This window comes from Xylocopa sonorina, unplaced genomic scaffold, assembly GCF_050948175.1.
Source record: "Xylocopa sonorina isolate GNS202 unplaced genomic scaffold, iyXylSono1_principal scaffold0014, whole genome shotgun sequence".
NCBI classification, from domain to species: Eukaryota; Metazoa; Arthropoda; class Insecta; order Hymenoptera; family Apidae; genus Xylocopa; species Xylocopa sonorina.
This window is the reverse complement of record NW_027490090.1, coordinates 2,461,976-2,483,704: the sequence shown is the minus strand read 5'-3', so window position 1 is coordinate 2,483,704 and position 21,729 is coordinate 2,461,976. Positions and strand designations below refer to the sequence as shown.

General features: G+C 45.4%; 4 protein-coding genes across 4 annotated transcripts in view; 3 read left to right on the top strand and 1 right to left on the bottom strand.

The window, feature by feature from the left end:
* The window catches only part of LOC143431888 (zinc transporter foi-like), a 93,967-nt gene that overhangs the window by 38,349 nt on the left and 33,889 nt on the right, over nt 1-21,729 (top strand). The window lies entirely within an intron of this gene.
* LOC143431891 (uncharacterized) overlaps nt 1-21,729 on the bottom strand; it is a gene marked incomplete at its 5' end in the record, with an annotated part of 76,322 nt that overhangs the window by 52,980 nt on the left and 1,613 nt on the right. The window lies entirely within an intron of this gene.
* Nucleotides 6,105-9,084, top strand: LOC143431854 (uncharacterized). The gene is made up of 3 exons (XM_076908830.1): nt 6,105-6,252; nt 7,140-7,339; nt 8,332-9,084. Exons 1-3 carry the CDS (start codon nt 6,105-6,107, stop codon nt 9,082-9,084), a joined length of 1,101 nt encoding a protein of 366 aa, XP_076764945.1.
* On the top strand, nt 18,198-20,277 carry LOC143431751 (uncharacterized). Its single transcript, XM_076908694.1, has 3 exons — nt 18,198-18,229; nt 18,294-19,005; nt 19,094-20,277. The coding sequence occupies exons 1-3, from the start codon at nt 18,206-18,208 to the stop codon at nt 20,275-20,277; spliced, it is 1,920 nt and encodes a 639-aa protein (XP_076764809.1). The 5' UTR covers nt 18,198-18,205.

The following is a 21,729-nucleotide window of genomic DNA, read 5'->3' as shown; positions in this document are numbered from 1 at the left end:
TCTCCCTGTCGGTATGTCGTAAACCTTTCACGATTTTAGCAGCCGATCGCAGCCTCTTCACCCGTTTCATTCCTCGACGACACGACGACTATCTCGAGCCTCGAGATTCGCATTATCCCTTTCGACCAGATGCAGCCTCCACTCGTGCTACTTTTTACCTCGATGCGATTTATTTTCATAATCATCGCGTCCAACTGTGTGAAACGGTTCTCGGTTCGAGCGATTCCCCTCGCGTTCGATGAAAACTCGACGGAAGGTCCACCACCGCGTAGAACGCGATCGCAACCGACCGTACCCGGTATAGAATTTAATGTCTCTAATTTCGCGCGATCATCCCCTAATTTAATCAAAGCCCCGTTCATCCTCCGCCCTCCCCTCCCCAGATCTTTACACCGTCGTTATTTCCGGGGCGCGAACCCGATTTCGCTAACTCGGTTATAAACTCGGTATTATGCCCGGGAATAAATTCCCCCTTTTGCTGGTTCCTCTCCATCCGCCACTCCACGGTTGACTATGATGGCCGCCATGAGGAGATACGGCGCGCTATCCCTTCGAACGTAACGTTTTCCAATGAGAACGAGCGACGGCTCGACCAATTTCTTTCTCTTTTCTCTTTTCTCTTTTTTTCACAGACAAATAAAATGGAGCGTCATTTCGAAAGGAGACACGAAAGTGAGATTCCGTGTCATCTTAGGAGGTCGTTTCCCTCATGATGCGCCTCGCGGATGCACTCTCCGATGCATCTGCTTGGCGCGATAAGCGAGACAGAGATTGCTTACACGACGACAGCGACTCGACTAGCGCATCGTAGCCCAGCCGAGAAGAAACTTTTTTTTTCCCGCGTTCACGCACTCGAACGAATAGAGAAGAAAAAAAGAAGGGAAGAACAGGAAGTAGGGAAGCAGGATATTCGGTCCTTGAAAGAGAAACACCTTGATCCAGAAGTGCTGCTCCTCGATTGAGTGCCGATGCCTAAGTGGGTTGTCCAATTTCGTTCTAATTTCGTCTCCTCTCCTCTCTTCTTCCTGTATCATTTCACGGAATCGTTTTCCACTCAATTTTTTTTTTCTGAAAAACATCCAATTATCCAATCGCAAACTGTATCCGATCGAGCGTCAGTCGCGCTATCCGGGAGGATCAGCGAGCAGCGTCGAGTAAAAGCGGACATCCGGATAAAACGAAATCCGTACGCGCCCTGGTCCCCCTCTGCTACCGGGTATATTCTCCAGTTTCAGCCTCTTGTGGCGTCTACCAATTAGCGCCGATGCACTAAATACGTCCAACCTTCGCGTGGACGTGACACACGTATACGTCACAGATGAGATCTCGTAAGCGTGCGGCTGAAAAACGCAGAACGAGTGGTCCCTTTCATCTCGCCGCTTACACTCTGCCACCTTTCCCGTTTTGTTTCCTCCAAGAACGAGCGTACGCGCGTTTTAACAATTTTTTCTCGTTACAGCTTCGCTCCGCTAATTTGAAGATCAAGGTGACTCGAGGCGAATTTTTCTTACCGAACCGATTCCTTCCACGGTTATCGCTCCGCGTGTGTTGCAACGCCTCTTCAACTGTATAAAACGGTACCTTTCCGTTCCTCTTTTCACCCTTTACTCCCGGTTTTTTCCCGGGGGCGATCGACTCGAGAGTTTCGAGTAGTCGTGAACCGTGAGAGAGAGGCGAGAATACGAACAAGACGAAACTCTTTTCAAGTATATCCATATGCGAGTGTATTTCTTTCGATTTTTTCCCTTTATCAACGCGATAAGCCGCTCACCAATAAGTGGCCGCCCAAATGTTTGTCGAACGGGCCCGGGAATTTTTTCCATCGCTTTATTCAGAGTCGACCGATTCAAGAGCGCCGTCTTGGGAATGTACCTCATCCCTTTCGAATTCGCTTACCATCTCTCGAACGATCCAAGGACTACGCCCTGGGGGTTGTTTAGTTTACAGTTAGTCGACGGCACGCAATATACCCATAAAGTCATTAAACGCAACCGTTGCATCGTTAAGCATCCTGGCCAACTGCACAAAGGGCCACTTCCGAAATTTGGGCAATTCCTAATGCCCACCGCGCAACACCAGGACGAGAGCGAACCGGACGAGTCGCCGATCGAACCGCGAGTCGATCGATCGTAAATCACCTTATTAAAGAAGCGAATTAACGAGACGCGGCAGTTTAAATAGAGCAACAGGCAGCCAGATACGCTTATGCGATCGCGTAAATAGGGAGAGGCCATTCGAACGGGGGGGGAAAAAGAGTTCCGGGTGGAATGTACGCCGATTGCGCGTGAAGCTGTTAATTCGAGCGTTTACCGGGTAAAAAGCTGACCTGCGCCCGTTCCGTACCTCCTCCATCCGACAGTTACAAACCCATTAGCATGCTCATAAAGCTGCATTTTGTTGGCCCAATAAACCCTTTCCGCCGCCTGATACACTAATTTCCGGATATTCGCTGATAATTGGTTTAATTCAACTCTGCACCGCGTATTCCGCCAATAATCTCGTAACACGTTTCGTTCTTCGACCACCCTCGTTAATCAATGGCCCGTAAAACTCCACAGACAATGAGCGTAGAAAAATGGAGTATTCTACCGATCCGTGGTCGTTTATCGGTAGGGTGTCATCGGTCGTTTTTATCCAATGATCATTGCCGCGCTAATCCTGTTAAACATTGAAAGCCCGAGCAAATAGGGAACGCATGTGGAGCTTCCTTTCAATTGGTTTCGACGGTGTTTGTAAACCGGACGCTCGCTAATCCGATTTTCAGTACAAAAGGCCCTACGGACTGTTAAAGATGGCTTGCCCAATTTTATTGGCGCTATCGACTTATTATTATTAGTAGTTGTAGTAGTATTCGAGCCTTGACCTTACCTAAGAACACAACCTACCTTGCCGGCAGGTGAAACCTTTGCAAACTGGTCTCTTTTAGAATTGTTACGAGTTAAAAATCTTTTATGCATGCTCGCGACGAGTCGTTTTGCAATGCAAATCGATGAAATCGCTGGTAATTATCATATATCATCAACGTCGCTTATTGGTACAAACATAAACCTTGGACATAGTTACGTCATTATTACGCTACAAAGTTTTTCCGCTCGCGTTCGAAATGGAAAAACGACGTCTTTTATCGATTCCGCGTGCGATGATCGGAATAGATCGACGATAGGGGTGGTCGAGCATAAAATACGTAAAACGAGCTGGTCGGTGGCCGTCGGTGGCTCTCGATGGACGTAATTTTCACGCGAGTGACGCCCGCACGGGGTGGCTTTATAGATTTCGCATAAACCAACACGTTACACCGTACACGCGACTAAATTAGACGCTTAATCAAACCGTTTAATCAGCGGCATGATTGCGACCGCATCTGTACCGGCTGTTCGCGCGGAATTATGTCCCTTGGATTTGCTAACCTAAGCGGTCACTCTCGAATTTCCGCAATTTCCACCCAATTCGAATCTCCTTTACTTTCTCATTCCTCCGATTAACCATTTAAAATGTTAATGGCAAGGATTCTTCCACTTTTTATTGTACCGATTTTTTAACATTTTTCTACGAAAAAAAAAAAAAGGAAGACAGTGCCGTATTTTCATGGCGCGTAGAAGCAAAACCCTTAAAGGGTTTCGTCCTTTCGACGATAATTTTAATAACGAGAAGAAAGAGCAAGACAATCGTCTGTAGATCTCGGTTAGGGTGAAAGTTTGCGCCGCGTTCTCGTGGTCATAAAGAAATCTTCAGGTCAGAATTCTCATTTCTACAGTTCTCGTAAGCGGATTACAAATGGAACAAAAAATCGAAAGGGTTCGTACAAAAGTTGGAGCGTTTACGATATAATGAATTTTTATGCAGACGAATACTTGCTCAGCTACGTAGCTTTTCAGTTTACGAATTAACCCTTTGACTTTTCGAGGGGACACGCATGCAGTTTGCGCCGTTTGTGCAGGTAAACGATTCGACGCTTCGATGTTTTCTTTTAACTTGATTTTCGAGTAGCCTCGCAGTATCGTTGCGAATGAATAAAAATTGCGCAAGGTATAGAGCGCAATAAGCCCTCGTAATGGCGAGCTCCGTTTCTCATTGGGTTCCACGGGCGTATAACGGGCGTATAACGGGCGTTGGTGCATTTTAAATTTCGGCGAAAGTGAGGGCCGAACGCGTTTTCTTTCTGCGCGCTCTCAGGGGAACGGCGCGAGCGAAACAAAAAATGCTCCAGATTTAACTGCTGGCTGTATTTCAAGGAAAATCCGAGTTACTGCACCCCCGTAAAAGAAGCACCGGGATGATGCTCGTTTTAGGGAGAAAAAAAAAGGCAAGTTTGGGAAAAAGATCGATACCGTTTTGCCTATCGATGGGGCCTAATAAAAACCGATAAGTTCGGCTGTCCCAGAGGATGAATTATGGTCCCGAATGGTACCGTTGCTCCAGTTTCGGTTTGAGGTCGAAATTACACGAAATAAACTTTTTACACCTCCTCCTGCCACCAGGTACCCATAGACACTCGTTCCAGCTTTCTTTTCTCGTTAACGGAGATCAATCGATCGATATTTAGAGCCGCGATGCTGGTTTTGATAGTCGAATGAGAAATTTAAAACGGAATCACGGTGGTCGCGCAGCGTAGATACGTTTCGCGTGAATATTAATCTGGAATTGTTTCAAACTTGATCGCATATTTTTCATTTTTTTTTTTTTTTTTTTTTCTTTTTTCAAGTCGCGGGTAAATTAAAGCCGAATCAAAGCACGTTTCCGGGGTCCGTTCGTCGGTGAAAGAGACCCGATCAAAGATTAACGCGGAGTAGAAAATTTCGGTGTCGTCGTAAACGTCGAACGGTCCGCGTCGTGCAAAAATAATTAGCAATCTCTGATCCAATTTTGAGCATGCCGTTCGTTCCGTAGAAATTGCCGCGCTATCTCTGAATTGGTTGGAATTTTTGTCGATGATTTATTGGCAATACGCGATCAGTCTGCCGCTCGTCGAAACGAGTAAGACAGAATCATTGCCAGTTATATACTTTGTCTAGTGTTTACACAAATATTATATCGTAAAATTGTTATCATCGCGGTTGATCTCGTTCGAAATATCCACCCGCGGTTAGTAATTCGAACTTGGTAAAAAGAAGGGAACGGTCCACAAAAGTTTCAAATTGTTTGTATAGTCTCGGCGAAGAAGAGCGCAAGGTAAGAGAAGAAACGGGACGATGCAATTTTTACAATCGCACGGTCGTTTAAAATAGAGCAAAGTTTTTACGACGCGACAGTCTCGGCTGACGAAAACGCCGTAATAGTGGTAGCAAGCGGAATTCCTTACTTTTTATGGCGTTATTGCGCGGCGGGTCTCCTGGAGAAATATTTCCCCTCTTCCTTTCTTATTAAGTCTATTCTTCCTATTAAGTCCGTTCCGCTGGAGAAACTAACATTATTAGCGAGTTAATTGTCGAAATATTTGTCGGCAAACTCTTTTCATCCCTGAACGGAGGAGACTCGTTCGTCGAATATGAAACGCATTCGCCGCTCGAGCGGGGGATACTCTAACCGGAAAGATGCTCCCGTTGGAAAATTGAAGTTCATCAGTGCGCGGAAGTTCACGGAGGGCCAATTCGGGTGAATTTGCTCTCGAGGAAATAACGAGAGATAATTTCCGCGAGCTCGCGTGCATAAGCTGATGCTGTTGGCGCATCTCGGGAAAAATGCATCTTCCTCTCGCGGTGGTGGTGGGGCGAAGCGGAGCGGAGAACGGGAGGAAATAGGCAGAGCCAAGGCTGGGCAGAGCCAATGGAACGGCGATGCAAAAGGCGGCGGCCAATCGGGCTACGCGAGCGAACGATGGTCGCCGGGTGGATTGGCAAGGTTGTATAAATTGTTGGTTCGCTGGTTGGTCCTTTCAGTTATACGTTAGCATTTCTCGTCGGCGCTGCGTACCAGTAGCCAAGCCAACGATCGGTTCGTAGGGTAAACGGAGTAACCCTTGATGCGCTGGTGTCGTGCAAACTGGACGAATTTATTCGGACGATCGGTGTGAACAGTGCTGTTTCGAGAACCTGCGGGACGAGTGAACGTTATACATATATACTGGAACGAATCACAGGCCAATAGTGGACGCGACAGTGGACAGAATGCAGGGCTATCAGAGGAATTTCGATGATCAACAGAGGGATCAAAGGGAGGAGGAGACGATAGTCGTGGATCTTGTACCGCCGCAATATCAGTTGAGCCCTCCGCACAGTCCTCCGCCGGGGAACATGCCGAAGACACCGGAAAAAGGTGAATTTTCAAACAAGCTTCCGCTATATTCGAGTTTCCATTTGTTTGAAAATTTCAAGTTGGGTTTTGCCGCCAGAAATGAGGTACGCGTAGTATCGTGAACGGAACGGGTTCTCGTACATAAAAATCGTGACGGACTCGCGTACTCGTGCACAATGCCCAGGCAATAACTAACAAGCGGGAATATTACTTAGGGCGTTAATTACTCGAAAGGTTAATCCAATTGATTGTCCGTTGTTAGCTGGGACAATATACATTAGGACTAGTTTGCCGAGGCTCCAACGGAACACTGTCCATTCTGCATAGCACGGCCGTGAAAATAAATAAGGCTTAGCAAAGATCGTCCAAGTCCTTGGTTGGAATCGGTCCTCGCGGTTTATTGCGGTAATTATTTTATGGTCGCTCCCTGATTCTCGAAAGCTCGTTCCGGAAGATCAGTTTATTGCCGAGGGCTTCGCGAAATTTCCCCTCGGTACCCCTTGCTTTTGTTTCTCTTTCGAAAAGATGACAAATGCCACCTCCACCGGTATATTCTTCCTATAAGGTTCATTTTTTAGATTCGCGCTCGTCGCGAACGATTACGCGAAAAACCGGTGTCGAAAAAGTCGCCAAAGAAAGTTGCCATCCGAGATCTTTTCAGCTTCTCGAACCGTCGTCCCTTCCTTTCTGGTTTACACGATTCGAAACGCGACCACCCGCTGCTTTCGAAGGCGACACTGTGTAACCGCCGTTTACTACAACTACTCCGTGTTTCCTCGGAGAAATTGTGGTGACTTTGAACATTGATACCAAACAAGAAGGTACAATGCTCGCGTAACGAATCGTCCTAAAAAGTCGTGAAACTGCTCGATGAAACATAACGGGAAAATTTAATTTTTCATTTGCAGATTCGTCGCCAACGCAGCAACAACAACAACAACAACAACCGTTGTCCTCGATGGATCCGAACATCAGACGATACAGAACGGCTTTCACGAGGGAACAACTGTCGCGATTAGAGAAAGAGTTTCACAGAGAGAATTACGTGAGCAGGCCGAGAAGATGCGAACTGGCCGCACAATTACATCTGCCGGAATCAACGATCAAGGTGTGCAAAGACGTAAATTATCAAACGAGCAATTAGAAAAATCGTTTCGTCTCTCTCCTCGCACCATTAACGGCTGAATATTTATCGAGGATAAGTAAACGTATCGCAATAAAGTTCAGTAAACGATGAGCTCATCTTCCCTCCTGCGCGTAGAAAAGTGTTCTATTAACACCTCGGTTTGTTTAATTAATGTCGGTAATCGACAGTCACGAAGGTACACAGGGAAAAGCCTTGAGGATCGCGGTTCATTACGCAATTTCATCAAACAAACCTTCGTTTACGACGGCGAAATTTCTCTCTCTCTCTCGGCTCGCTCCGAACAGAACTCGATTAAATCGATCGATATTCCGTACGAATTAGGGGGCCCGACACGACGTACGCTTAATCGAGTCGATTAAGAGTTTTTGCTCGCGCGCCATGAACGAGAACGTTGCTCGTTTTTACACGGACCGCCATGTTTGATTGGCGATTATAGCTCGGTAAGAGACGACGAAGAAGAAGGGAAGGAGAAGGCTCGCCAGAATCCGCTGCCGATTCTTTTCTTTTTTTTCCTTCTCTTCTTCTTCTTCTTCTTCTTCGGTTCCGACGGCCGCGCAAACAGTCAATCACGAAGGGCAAACAGCAGCTTCTTACTCTTTCGGTTCGCTTCGATCTCCCTGATCCTTTTTCCGTGACTTCTTAATTTCTTTCGACCACGACCGGTCGATCCGGTTCGAGGTGTTAAGCATTTTAATTAGCAGTTTTCCCGGGTTACCTTTGACTTTAATGGATCCCTTAATTTCTCATCTCGCGCTGGCTCGGCCGCACAATGGCTATAAAACTTGAACCGATGGAAATGATCGAGGTGTTAAATGGTAGAAACGTTAGGCACCGATCCCTCCCGTCCGTGTCCCTTGACTTTGAAGTCCTCCCGTCTATCTCGTACGCGTTACGAAACGCGAGAAAACGCGCCGCGTTCCAACGCTCGAATCTAATCTCGGTATCGTTTGCAGGTCTGGTTTCAAAATCGTCGCATGAAGGACAAGCGTCAGAGGATGGCGATGGCCTGGCCGTACGCGATGTACACGGATCCGACGCTCGCGGCCACCCTGCTGGCCGCGGCGACGGCCACGCTTCCGCCACCCCCGTACCACGGTGCTCCGGGTCTACCACCGACCCATCTGGCGCCAACCTACCCCGCAGCTGCAGCCGCGGCTTACTACGCGGCCAGATACACGCCGTATCCAGGAGCGGTGCCCACCACCAGCGCGTCCTCCCTTCATCGGCCGCATCCGCGCACCGCCGCCGCTTACCCCGCGCATCCTCACCTCCTTCAGCCTCACCCTTCGCTGCCACCCCTACACTTGGCCAGCCTGGGCGTTCCTACCGTCGGGAATACCGCCTTCCAGGTGAACAACCCACCCACGACCACCGCGACCACCTACAGGCCGACCTTGCTACCCGAGCTCAGTCCGGTGCACTCGGACGCCTCGAGCGACTGCGACTGCGTCGGGACGCAGCCGCATCATCCGCATCTACCAGCCAACAAGACCAGTCCGCCGCCCAACAATCACCCGTCCTCGCAGATCAAGCTCCCTACCGGTATCAGCCTCGCAGGATTACCGACCACCATCCAGACGATCGCAGGGTTCGAGGGGAAGAACTCGTACAACGGCATCGCGTCCACGCCGAGCGTGCAGACCAGCAAGATCGAACCACCGAAATTGTTTCAACCGTACAAGAACGATATCTCCGAGAGAGCGTAAACCCACCAAAACTACTCCCCACTTTCCCGCGAGACGAGTGTGTTCACTGGAAATATTTCCTCCCTGGTTTTTGTACAAACTCGTGTACATTGTATTATATATACATATAGCAGATGTTAGAGGGGATCGGTCGAACTGCCAATGGGATCGAGAGACTGATCGCGTTCCGTGTAAATAATACGTCGACTGATTGTAAAGAACTTGTACCTGTTAATTACGTTAATGAATCGCTGTGCGACCTTTGTATAGTGGAGTCTGTAATGTAAAAGAGATAAAATGTGCTTGAGTGTGATTAGGGACTTAGCGTGTAGCGCGTGTACAGTATCGAGTTTTAAGTAATTTATTATGATCATTATCTACGAGTTTAGTAGGAAACGCGAGAAAACCAACGGATATCAGTTTTATTAGCGTACGACGGCGCGCTGTCGATATACAATATGCTTAAGTACGTACGTGTTAACGTATAGAGACGCGGATGAACGAGAGAAAGAAAGATAGGAACAGAATAAATATTATATATATATATATATACAATAAATCTGGCGTCGAATCGTGGTATGAAATCATAGATGAATCTTCCACACATTCAGCCCGCTTACGATACAAATCAAACGATCGATCAGAATTTTATTCTCCCCTTCCAATCGTCGACTATCATACTATACTATAATTTCTACAGATTTTGTAAATAAAAGTTTACGTCGCAGCTTACGATCAGTAGTACTATCCGTAACGAAATTCTATATTATGCCACTAGCAATAAAGGGTAACTAACTCTCGGTCGTGATATCGAATTTGAAAGACCCCTGCACGATTAACGGATAGGGTGGAGCTAATTCTCGTAAGAAAATGACCAATGACTGGTAGCGAGGGTGGCTCTTACAAGCCATTCGCGAGGCTAAACACACGCGCGATAGATATAAATAGCCGAAACTAGGAATCGTGCCGATCTCAGGGTGTCGAGCGCACCCCTACTCGAGGGGATGCCGCAGGCAATTAACTCTTGGAACGATTCTGACAACGAAACGAGATAATTCCGTATAAACGCTGTCGGCTTAACAACCCATTGAGGTTTAACTCCGAGTTCTATCGCCACCCACACGCGCCACTGTGTTATTCGACACTGCGGTGGGGTGCGCAAACACGTCCTCGAGTAGACGGACAATCGATAGAAATTCATTGCGACTCGATGGAAGATTCTGTTATGCAGCTGCAACGAGCGCGGAATATAGCAGTTACCTGTACACTCGTAAAGACATAAAATCTAAAGTTTCCCCGGCACCACGGAGGGTGGAAGGAAGAAAAAAATCGCTACGCTGATCTACCGCCATAAATATAAAACGAGCCGTTTTGTTGGTGGCCCGTAAAAAAATCATCGAAAAAATTTTCGGGAAAAGATTATCAGCCGAGTCGAGGTACGAGGGCTCGTCAGAGAATTATAAAATGTTTAAGCGTTATATTATCTGACCGGAAACCTATCGTCGTAAAGCGTTTAGCCTTTTTAAACGGTCAAGTAGTCACGGAGGTAACCGTTCTCCTCCCCCGCTCAAGTTTTAACGCGGCAGGCAACTTTATCAAATATTAATATCCAATTTATACCTCCGATAGAAAAATCATCCCCTCGATACACGAGTCCCACCCTTGGAGAACCCTCGATTCACTGGGTCGCGTCACCCTCTTGATTTAGATGGTGGCCATCTCTCGATGGAGGAATCACCGTCGACCGTGTAATTGCATTATCTTATCTGACGAGCCATTAGATATCGTTTAGACGACTGTTTTCCAACAATCTTTTCTCCGTATCGTTCGGAGGGTGGATCGCGACGAGTCGTCGAGTACGGTAGAATTTGCTTTCGCGATCGAGAGGATTTTTCGTAATCGCAAGTGGCTTCGATGGGCCTTGTTACGACCGCAAGAAGCGTTTTTCACGGGTCGGATCCTTTTTTTGCCCCGCCGGAAGGAAAGGAAGGCCAAAAGCGGATTTAAACCGTGATCGAGTTTATCTCGCAGGCGTAAAGAAATGTTGACAGCTTTTGGTCACGTCTCCATAGACCTCCCGTAGCTGCGAACTGCAAAGTTACATGTCCGCACGAGCTACGTAAAGGAACGTATCCGTTGCGAATCGAATTTCGAATTTCACGCGCCCAGCCAGGGGAAAAAATCCTCGGAAACAGTTTGTTCGCTGAAACGTCGTCGCAGTCTGGTTTGTTTGCCAAACAGAGGGTGTCGTCGAAAGAGATGCGAGATACTTTTGTTAAAAACATTTACTTGCGTTTAATTTAGCGTAAACTCTAATATCGTTTCTACACAGCGGAATCCGAAAGAGGAATTCGCCAAGTTTACAGATTCACGTAAAAGGGTATCACCCATTCGAGGCGTAAAAACTCGTTCGATTCGGGTAGGAAATTCCTTTTGGAAATTCAGAGGGTGGTACGCGACGAAGGGACATTAGGCACAATATTTGGGTGAAGGCGAACCTGTGGCTAATTGAAAAGTCAAAACTGCTGAAAAGAGCACCCTGTTAGCCGTGAAAGCGTGGAGGCGTAGCACCCCACGGGATGTCCTGCGGCGTCTCTCACAAAAAGGGGGATGTTTGGCCCTCCGACTGTGATCGAACCATGACGAGACGCGCACCTTTTCTTACAAACATCCGCTTCGCATCCGAAGAAACGTTGTTAAATTATCTAAACAGCGAGCGCGTTAGATTCCGCGCTATCGCGAAATAAAACTACCGAAATTGGGGGTGCGAGAAGATCCCCGCAAAAGTCTGTTAGGCAACAGGAGCCATGGTCCGCGTTATACTGCCGGTTCTAGTCATAAATGGTACAAACCGAACGATTTGGGTGCACCGTCGGTTTTTCCTCAACGGAGGAGGAAAGGAAAAGGAGAAAAAAACGTGGCGCGTTTACGAGACCCATGAAGCATCCAGTTAGCGTTCGTTCGAAGAAGTTAACCCTTTCTACCGTGAATTTTTTTTCCACGTGGTCATACTTTTGCAGAGGGGTCCAGTTTTTGCCCCAGTTTTTGTACCGTTTTTTTTTTCGAACAGAGCTGCCGCTATGCACAGTTTTTTGACCTAAAAAAAAAAACGGGGGAAGAGTACCGCTGCGGGTCGCGAGTATTTCGAGGAGCAGAGGAAGATATTCGTTCGATTTTACGAGTCTGTTTTTTCCTAGTAAAAAAGTTCGTTTCCCTTTTTGCGATACTCGCCTCGAGTAAATATTGCAACGAGTAATCATGGAAAGGGTGGACTCTGGCCAAGACCCACGCGACGCGACGTCCTGCTGAAATTTCAAAATACAAAACAGATGTTCCCTTGCTATCTATCGAACGAGGGAATCGGAGAATCTGTGTCGAATCCGTGGAAAGCGATAAATAACGATAGCCTGATAGGATGAATTTCACGCGAGAGATTCTCGATTCGAATCGATGGTTCGATCTCTGGTGGCATAATATTTCCCTCGTAAACGGCACGCATGCCGAATCCTGATGCGTGGCGGGTGCCAATAAATAACATTCGCCATATTAGTTTCGAGCTGATCTCGATGCGAACCGCGACGAATCTTTTCGATGAACCGCTGTCCCTTTGTCGATCGATCATCGACGCCGACAGAGCGGCCGACTGTGGGAATTAATTCGACTAAAATGTTCCGTTTCGAAAAAAAAAAGAAAATCATCCCCCAAAGAGGAAGCGTTCGTCGAGCACAGAGAAGAAGGTCGTAAAGCGATGAAGTTGTACCGAAACTTGGAAAACGAGTTTCCAGAGGCGGGTTGTGAACACGTATAAACGGGGAAAAGCGACTGTGATCTGTCCTCCTTGTTTTCGTTTACCTCTTACGAGGCACCGGGAACATTACGGTGTCACTAGTCCCGGGGAAATCGCCAGGAAAGAGAGAACGGAGGAGGTACGGTAGATAATAAACCAAAATAAAACCATCCAAAGATTTACTGCTCCGCCGTCTTTTCGTCACTCTACGGCCATCCGGTGCGGGCCTTTCTTAGTTGACTGCAAAACGCAGTAATTTCTACCAAAACCTACCCTGGGAGCTCCATTGTCGTATGGTCTGGAATATGCCAGGGACGCAGTATCTCCGAAAAATTGGAGAAACCAACGGGGTGCTTGGCGATTATTAAAAAGATTCGTAGAAATAATAGCAAAGATCGAGAGAAAGACAAGAGAAATCGTGGAAAGCGAGGGAGGTGGTCAGCGTGACGGTTTCAGGGCGATAATTTATTTGGCCTAGCCAGGATTTACGAGGTCCGATATTGGATAATGAATCAGGTCTCCCTTGATGGAATTAACTCACCTATAGCCCTCTCTCCTTCCTCTAACCTTTATTAGCTTCCACGGGATAACGCGCGGAAGCCCTTCGCCTTGTTTTACGATCGACCTACGTCCTGACGAGATCTGCGGCTTTATGGAAGTTTACCTTTTTATACGTCGCTGAAACGACGTACGTTCGCGCCCTTACATCTCTCGCTACGGACGCTAATTGCGGTCCCCGATGAATTCTTGGTCGAGAGAGCCCGTGCGAGAGGGTTTACCAATCTAATCTAATCTAATCTAATCTAATCTAATCTAATATATACACACGTACACGACAGGAAGATCACCGCGAGGTTTTACCAGATCGAAGAATTAGTTTCGGCCGTTATAAATAACAGGAAACCGTGAAGCTGGCTTATTGCTCGCATCCGAGTGAGCGCACGGTGCATATAACCGTAACAGTGGACCGCTCGCCACGGTGTTTCGACAGAGGAAACGAGCCAGCCCTAATAGAAGGTTTATTATTTTATGAGGCTACCCTGTGCTTTGTGCCTAGCTTCCGTAAATCATCGAAAAGTTGGACGCACGGTAGCTCTCACGCAAACCAACCCTCGCCTCTCGCTTACTTTGCGTCCTACTCTTTCGATGAGGCGAGACTTGACCTTGACGAAATTGCTCCGAGTTTACGCAAAACGATTCGAAATTTACCATTGTAAAACACGAATACACATTACACGAGTAACACATTGTAGTCGCGATTCGAAAAAACGTTGGTTACTGGTCAAAAATCGAGGCACGAAAGCGACGGATACAGCGAGCGAACGAGCCGGCACTAAAATCGAAAGTGCAACTCCAAGATTTACGAGCAGACGTTCTCGAAGGCATGCTTTACAGTCAGTCACACCCGTTCGGCAAAAGTTATTTCTCGCCTCTACGAATCAATCTCCGAAATTGCAATTTTTCAGACTCCCTACCTTTTCGCATCACTGGCTCTATTCGAGATTCCAGTTCGATTCGAGTTCGATTCGAGTTCGATTCGAAATTCGACGTATCGGTGGCGGATGCTTAATTAATCGACAGACAGACGGCTCCTCTTCCGGATCCTCTTCCAGATCGTCCAATAAAAATTCGGAAGCCCGGTAAGTAGCGAGCAACGCGCGACAAAAGGGCAACGTGAAAGGGTCGTAAATGTTCCTTGGACTGGGCAACGACGTATTTATGCCCCAATAAAACTTTCTTCTTCCTGGTTTCGGTCAAGGTCGTCGCGTAGGCCGCGTTCAAAGTTGAGATTCCTGTTCCCAGCCGGCAAAAGAGAAAGAAGGGTGGATGCTGGATCGAAAGTGGCGCGTGCCTGCGCCACGGGGAGCCCGTTAAATATTTTGGAAATATTGACCGAGTCCCCTGGATCTGCAGACGAAAAGAAGATTTATGCCGTCTCTGGGCTATCTCGACCCACCAACCCAGTTCCTCCAGTTCGCTCTTCCTTCGCGAGGTAACAGATCGTTCCAAGGACGAGCACTGCTCGCCTCATGCTACTTACTCGTCTCGTCGCGCTGCGAAAAATGTATTAAGTAGAAGCCGATGGAATGGAAAGTGTTCGATCAAAGTCGAAAAGTGGTTCGCCTCGTGGATTGGCCAACAGTGGGAGGATATTCGTTGACAAAACAGTGAAATGGAAAAGTCACAACAATCTCCCCGGGAGACGTGAAAAGGAGCTGCTGGTAGACTATTCCCAGGAGACCTTTCACCGGGACTAGCGTCACGCCGTTAAGATTCTCTCGTTTCAGGATTAGCCACGGCCCACCTCCTGGGCGAGGATACTCGTTATCCTGTGAGGAGATGAAAATATTGTGTCAAGGACACCTGAACCATTGCGCAGAGTGGTGTACCGAGCTGGACGCGTGGTGCACGAACGACGATGCGTCGCGACGACCAGAGAACAAGTAGAAAGCCAATTTGTCTTCGTTTATCCTCTCCACTGGACTGGCAACTACCTAAAATCGAACGAATGAATGAATAACAAATTAATAAGAAATTACTAAGAAAGAGTCTTTGCGTATCGTTTAAGGAAAAAGTAGACGCCAGCAAAGGTTTCTTATCTCGCAGGAGGGTGGGTGAAACGAAGGGTCGCGTAATAGCCAAGATGGCGGCGTAGACTGTTATCACTCGTTCAGAGGGAGCGGTATGCCAACCCAATTGGATTGGGTGGCAGCCAATACGGCGGCTCTCGTCAGCGATATCATCGCCCTCCGGCCTTTCCATTTTCTGAAACAGCACCCTCGATCGATCCGCTACAGCGATGGCCGAATCCTCGTAGAAACGAGATTTATCCCGGTTCATGACTGATGGACTCTCGTCGGAAAAACTCTCGCGGAAGCGGAGCAACACGATTGAGGAGGAGAGCAGGTTGCTCTTATTTAGAGGAAAAGCACGATAATGGGACGGATGATGTTCCCGAAGCGAGCATGGCAACCGTCTTGCGGCCATATTGGCCCTGCGCCAACTATCGATAATAGGAAAGATAAGAGCGAACCCCAGAGATGTTTTATCGTTGTTGAAATGGCGACCGTCAGTCTCTCCAGTCAGGATTCGAATTCCGCTTCGATGATAGTTGAAAGGAAAATAGCGTTTCTTTCGCCGGGGAACGTCCGTGTACGGCTGGCAAGCGGTCACCATTACCTGAAATAAATGCAAGTTAATTAAAGGGCGGAAGCAATTACTCGCGAATAAATCGCGCCCGTTAATCCGTTATAGCGTAGACAAGTTAAACTTCTCTCTCCCCCGGCGGCAGCCGCGCGTTTAAACCCGAGGATAGGGATTTGCGAGAACAACGCCGACGTCGGGGCCGCGTTCGCATAATTGGCTTTGAACGCCGCCACCTGCGGCCCCGCACGGCACAGCCTTTACTTACGTGCCTCTACGTTCAAGATACGTATACGTGTATATATAGACGTATCTATACAGATGTATCTATAGACGCGATACGCGAACGTTATCGCGCGCAACGCGCACCGTCTGGCTCAGACGGTGGAAACGGGGACCAAGAAAATCTTTCCTACCAAATTGTCCGCATCGGGGTGCGTGTCTAACGCGTTGCTACCTCGTAGACAATGCCGAGCGAGGGTCCTGCCAACATTGAGACGTTCCTACCGTAATTTACGAGCCCCTGTTTGCCGACAAAGATTGCGGGTGGCTCTGGCGAAGCCGAAGAGGCTCCTGAGGAATCGGCATTCGTCACGGTCACCGTTTCTCTGCGCGATCCTACTCTGCATTATTGCCGATCATGCTTCCATCGAGAGTAGAAAGTTCTGCCGATAGACATTCTTGTACACAATTTCTGACAAATAATTTTGTTCGTTTATATATAGTTTCTTTTGGCGGTACGGATTACGCGTACGACAAACAATCTGGCCGTGTCCACGACGACCAATTGAAATCGATAGGGAGAAGGTGAAATTTCTATCGGTTCGCTCGTGACGGTCCAGGTGGCTCGGCAAGGCAATTAAACGTATAAACGGCGGAAATTAGCCGCAAGAATTGGTTTCGAGTCTTGGCGAGGGCGCGTCTTGAATGGGTTCGCGGGCATCAGGACCATTTAACACGATGACATCCCATTTACCACCCCCGCAAAGAGACCGCTGGACACCCAGAGAAAGCCCCTAAACCCCATATGTCGCTACGCGCACCGTCCTTGCCCATTTATTCCTCCCAAACATCACCGTGTCACGTACCGTTCCCGACTCTCCAATTTCTCGGTTTCATTTCGAACGGAGATTGCTCGAAATCACCGATACTTTCTTATTCCGTCCTAATTCGAGGAAACGACCGTCGTAAAACGAATCGGAAAAGTATCATACCTCGGGACGTATCTTCTCTCGATTCCCCTCTCGACGATCGTTTTCGCTCCACCCTCGCGAAGAACCCGGGAATCGAACAAGGGATTTCACCGCGCGTCGAGCCTGCGACAATTCGAATTAAACGAATTTACTTTTTACATTCGTACGCTATTATCGCGAAAGAGAGTTATTAGAATAACTTGTCCAATTTGCACATAAAATAAATAAATCCACAATTTTCTTGCCAATTATCATATTAATCACCCACTTTAATTAGCATCGCGCAAACGCAACATCGACAGATTGATGGCGCCATCCCTGCGGAAAGTACTGAAACTAATGCCCGACTAGTTTCAGCTCTTCTCCATCGGATGACGCCAGTTTTTGAGTAGTTCACTTCGCTGTCGATAACGCTGAGCGACCAGTTTGAGCACTTTTCACAGAGATGGCGCCACCAGTTTTTCGGTAATTTTTTTCAAATTTAAATACGACAAAAGTCAATAATTGGAAAACATTTAGATCTGTTTTTATTAGTAATAATAAAAAAACTGATACTTAAGTCAATGCGAAAAGAGCGGCGTTATCGATGAGTAATCAATTTATTAGCAATACATTATTTTCATATTAGAGAGGACATTGCTTTATATTAAATGTTTATAGAAAAGTAATTATTTTATACCTTTCGTCAACTATGGTTAACGTATAGTGTCACAACGTTTTATATATGACATTGACGGTTGTCCGTGCGATGTTACGATATTTGAAACGCGACCACACAATCTAACCGCGTCCAGTATGCGAAATGAAAACAATGAACGTTGCAGCGTGCGAGCAAAAGCGATACGTGGCTAACGTTACGACATTAGAACCGTTACCTGTTTGAAAAATATTAGATTTCTCTATTATTTTGTAATATAAATAGTTTCCTTTACGCAGTGATTATTAATTTAACATAATTGCGGTAACTTTGTTTCCATAACTTTGTTTGGAATACGCTCTTGTGGTTTTAGAAACGAATATGGCTCATTTCAAGGAAGAAAAGGTACGTCTGTTAGTTTTACATACCTTATTGTATACAAGTATAATGTATCTTTTATTCGTATTAGGAGAAAGTCATAAAACTTGCAAGGGGATACCAGCAACAGTATTACGAACTTTTGCCAGATTGGTTTGAATATCGTTCCAAGGATTATGAACTTATCAGACACAGGATTGGATATGCCCTGTTTGGTCCTCCGAAAACTGACAAAGATCTTCCTACGTTAGACATTAATCCGCAAGAAATATTCGATAAAGTAATATACGACAAGAAGATGTGCAAAATTATAGATAAGATATATCAAAAAATAATCAAATACGGAAGAGAGGATCAAAACGATTCCATCTATATCGCTATTATATTCAATGTAATATTCCTTCATCGAGTTCCAAAGAAATTGAACAACAGCGATTCCAATCAAGTTAACGATATATGTACATTACCGATATTTAAATTGAAGAAAAAACGTGGCGTATGGTACATCGACAATGAGGGTAGAATATATAAAAGTTGGGAAGATTACGTAAAGAATAATACGTTGCCCGAGTGTACCATGATCTTACCAAAATCTGGTTTATATCAGTGCGATCCAACCTATAAAATCACCAAATGTTGTTCAACGGTATGGATAGAAGTAGAGGATTCGCCTACTTGCGCTACTAAAAGCAAAGTTCTCAGAGGAGTCGATATCGCTGCGAGTGCGGTATCTATTTGTGGTACGATTGGTTTAAGCGTCGCTAGCTTTTTCACACCCGTAGGACCGCTTGCTCTTACAGCAGGTATAAATAGCGATACATAAATGTGGTTTGGGTACATCGATTACATGTATAGTACGGTAAAAAGCTTATTTATTATTATTTATTATAGGTCTCGTGTACGGCGGTGTAAGCGGATCGTGGATCATTGGTAGAAGCACGCAGAAATTGGTAGATCTCGCCACGCACGAACAATCGATTGCTCCTATAAATAAAGACGCCCTCCCTGCCTGGCTTGGAATAGGTAGTACAGTTTTGGCGCTGGGAGCGAACGGAGGTACCGTACTTTTGTCCAAAGCGGTCAAGGAAGGTAGCTCCGTAGGTACCGGGGCGAAAATAGCTTATAATTCCATGGTAGTAAGTAACCTGACGGTGAACGGTATTGGTATAGCCTATCAGGGTTACCGTTTGTTCGACAAGTATCAAGCGGAAAAAGAAGTTGGCATCTTCGATCTGGTCATTTTCACTTCTCACGTTTTATTCTTCGGTAACGCGGTAATAAGTGTAAAATTAGCTGGCGAGCTTTTGAACACGTCCAGAGGTAGTATATTCGAAAGATTTCAGAATACTTTACGTTTCAATCGTCTGAGTAAGGAATTTAATAGAATATATAACGGTGACAGTGTACAAAATGAATCTGGTGGTATTGTATATAAGATAGTGAATGTTGTAAACAAGGAAGATTTCTTGAACGGTTTCGGTACGACTAGATGGACCGAACAATTTTCTATGAAATACTCCGATGGTAATATCGTTATAAATAACCGAATATTTTTGGATCCTATCACGTTTACGGGACACCTGTTAACAGTGGGTTTGGTTGGATACAAATTAATGCAGCCAAATTCATCTCTCGTAGTAAACGATGTTATCGTTCCGTTGAAAGTTTTACTCAAAGGATTATTAAAAGATTACTACGCGAAAGAAGGATTTCCGTACGTAAACTTACCCGACGTTCGTTATTTGAATAATATATTCCAAGAAATAAGATATACAAACAACGCAGCAGACGTATTAACGAAAATTTTTAAGATTACCCTGATCGTAGTGAAACATTGTAATGATCCTCGCCAGTTTTTGTTCGAAGCTATTTATTTCTTGTGGACGTATTGCAAAGCAAACTTGAAAGAGTACGATGCAAACTCTGCTAATAAAACGAAAATGTACGATACGTTGACAAATATCGTCAACTTTTTGTACGAATGTATCGATGAGTTAGAGTACGAACTATTCGCTGCTTTTTATACCTACATCACAAATACTCAGACAAAAGCTCTCAACTTTGTTAATAATTAACCGGATAATTTATATCTTCCATTGTATAGCGCGTGTATGTATAATTTTATGTTTATCGTTTAAAGTTAAATCATGTATTTAAATTTTGTACATCTTTTTCTAAACATTTCCAAATATCGAATATACCTGCGAACAAATAAAGATCCTATTATTACTTTAGCACAGAAGTGAAGGCATTCGTTTATTTTCGATTCTTTCAATTAATATTTAGGTACAACCCACACAAATATATACAGATGATACCGAGCACATTTACAATTCATCTGATCATTGGTCGCGATTATCGTTAACTTGAAGAGACATTCATAAAGCAAATGTTACAATTGTTGTAACCGCGCGTGTGGCCGAGCGACCTAACGATAAATTAAAAACCTAAACTAATTTATCCGAATAAATTACTTAGGTATGCGACGAGTGAATAGATCACATCCGAATAGTATTGACTCGTCGTTTATCGAACGATAAACGACGATAATACTGGTCCACGAGTTTAACGAATTTTCTGCTATTTTCGCAACTCAAGTTATCAACTCAAGTATACAATAATTTACCATCGAGCATAAATACAATAAGAAATTCTACGAATAAATATAAATATTAATATCGTGATATTTATCTACAAAATATATCGTCCCGTTACGCAAGCGTAATTAAGATTCGATTCGATTCAATTCAATTCTGGAGCTCTTGAACCTGATACGGAACACCCGGTGTTCCTTGATATTAATTATTATAAACCGTCATAATAATTAATATCGCGTACAAGGCTGCATAAATACATCGTTGACTATAACATCGGCACATGCACGTGGTTTTTCTTTTTTTTCTTTTCTTTTCTCTTTTCTTTTCTTTTCTTCTTTTTCTCAACAGTTATACAATTAATTACATCATAACACGTACTTTGTTTTAACGATGATCAAACTCGAACTCTGGTGTTGTTGCATGTTTCTATAAATGATAAGCTTTCGCTCTTTTTTTTTTTTCTTTTTTTTTTTTTTTCTTTACATCGAAACACCATTCGCAATTCGCATCGTTTCGCTATGTGCGTTGGAAGAAACGAAAAAACAATCTCCTCGACTTTGCAAACGTTTAATGTATATACAAGTATCGCCAACGTAGAAAATGATAACGAAAGTGCAGAGAAAATAGAATCAAGGATCCAAAGGTGGATGGAGAAACTAACCGCATCTTGGTCGTCGTCATTTCATTCCCCTAACTATGCTAGACTACGGCTCTTTCGTCGATAAATAAAATAGGTCTTTACCTATCTTGCGCCTTGTGATTTCTCTCGAGAAACAGCGAGTGGAATGTATGCACGTAGAACTCGATGGAAGCCCCTAGCTTCGAATTTAATACCGATATCATCAGCTAGTCCTTTACTATTATCACTTAATCAACCGTGTATCCCATTGCTCGAAAAAAGAATTTCCTCCTTCCGGAAGATTACACGCG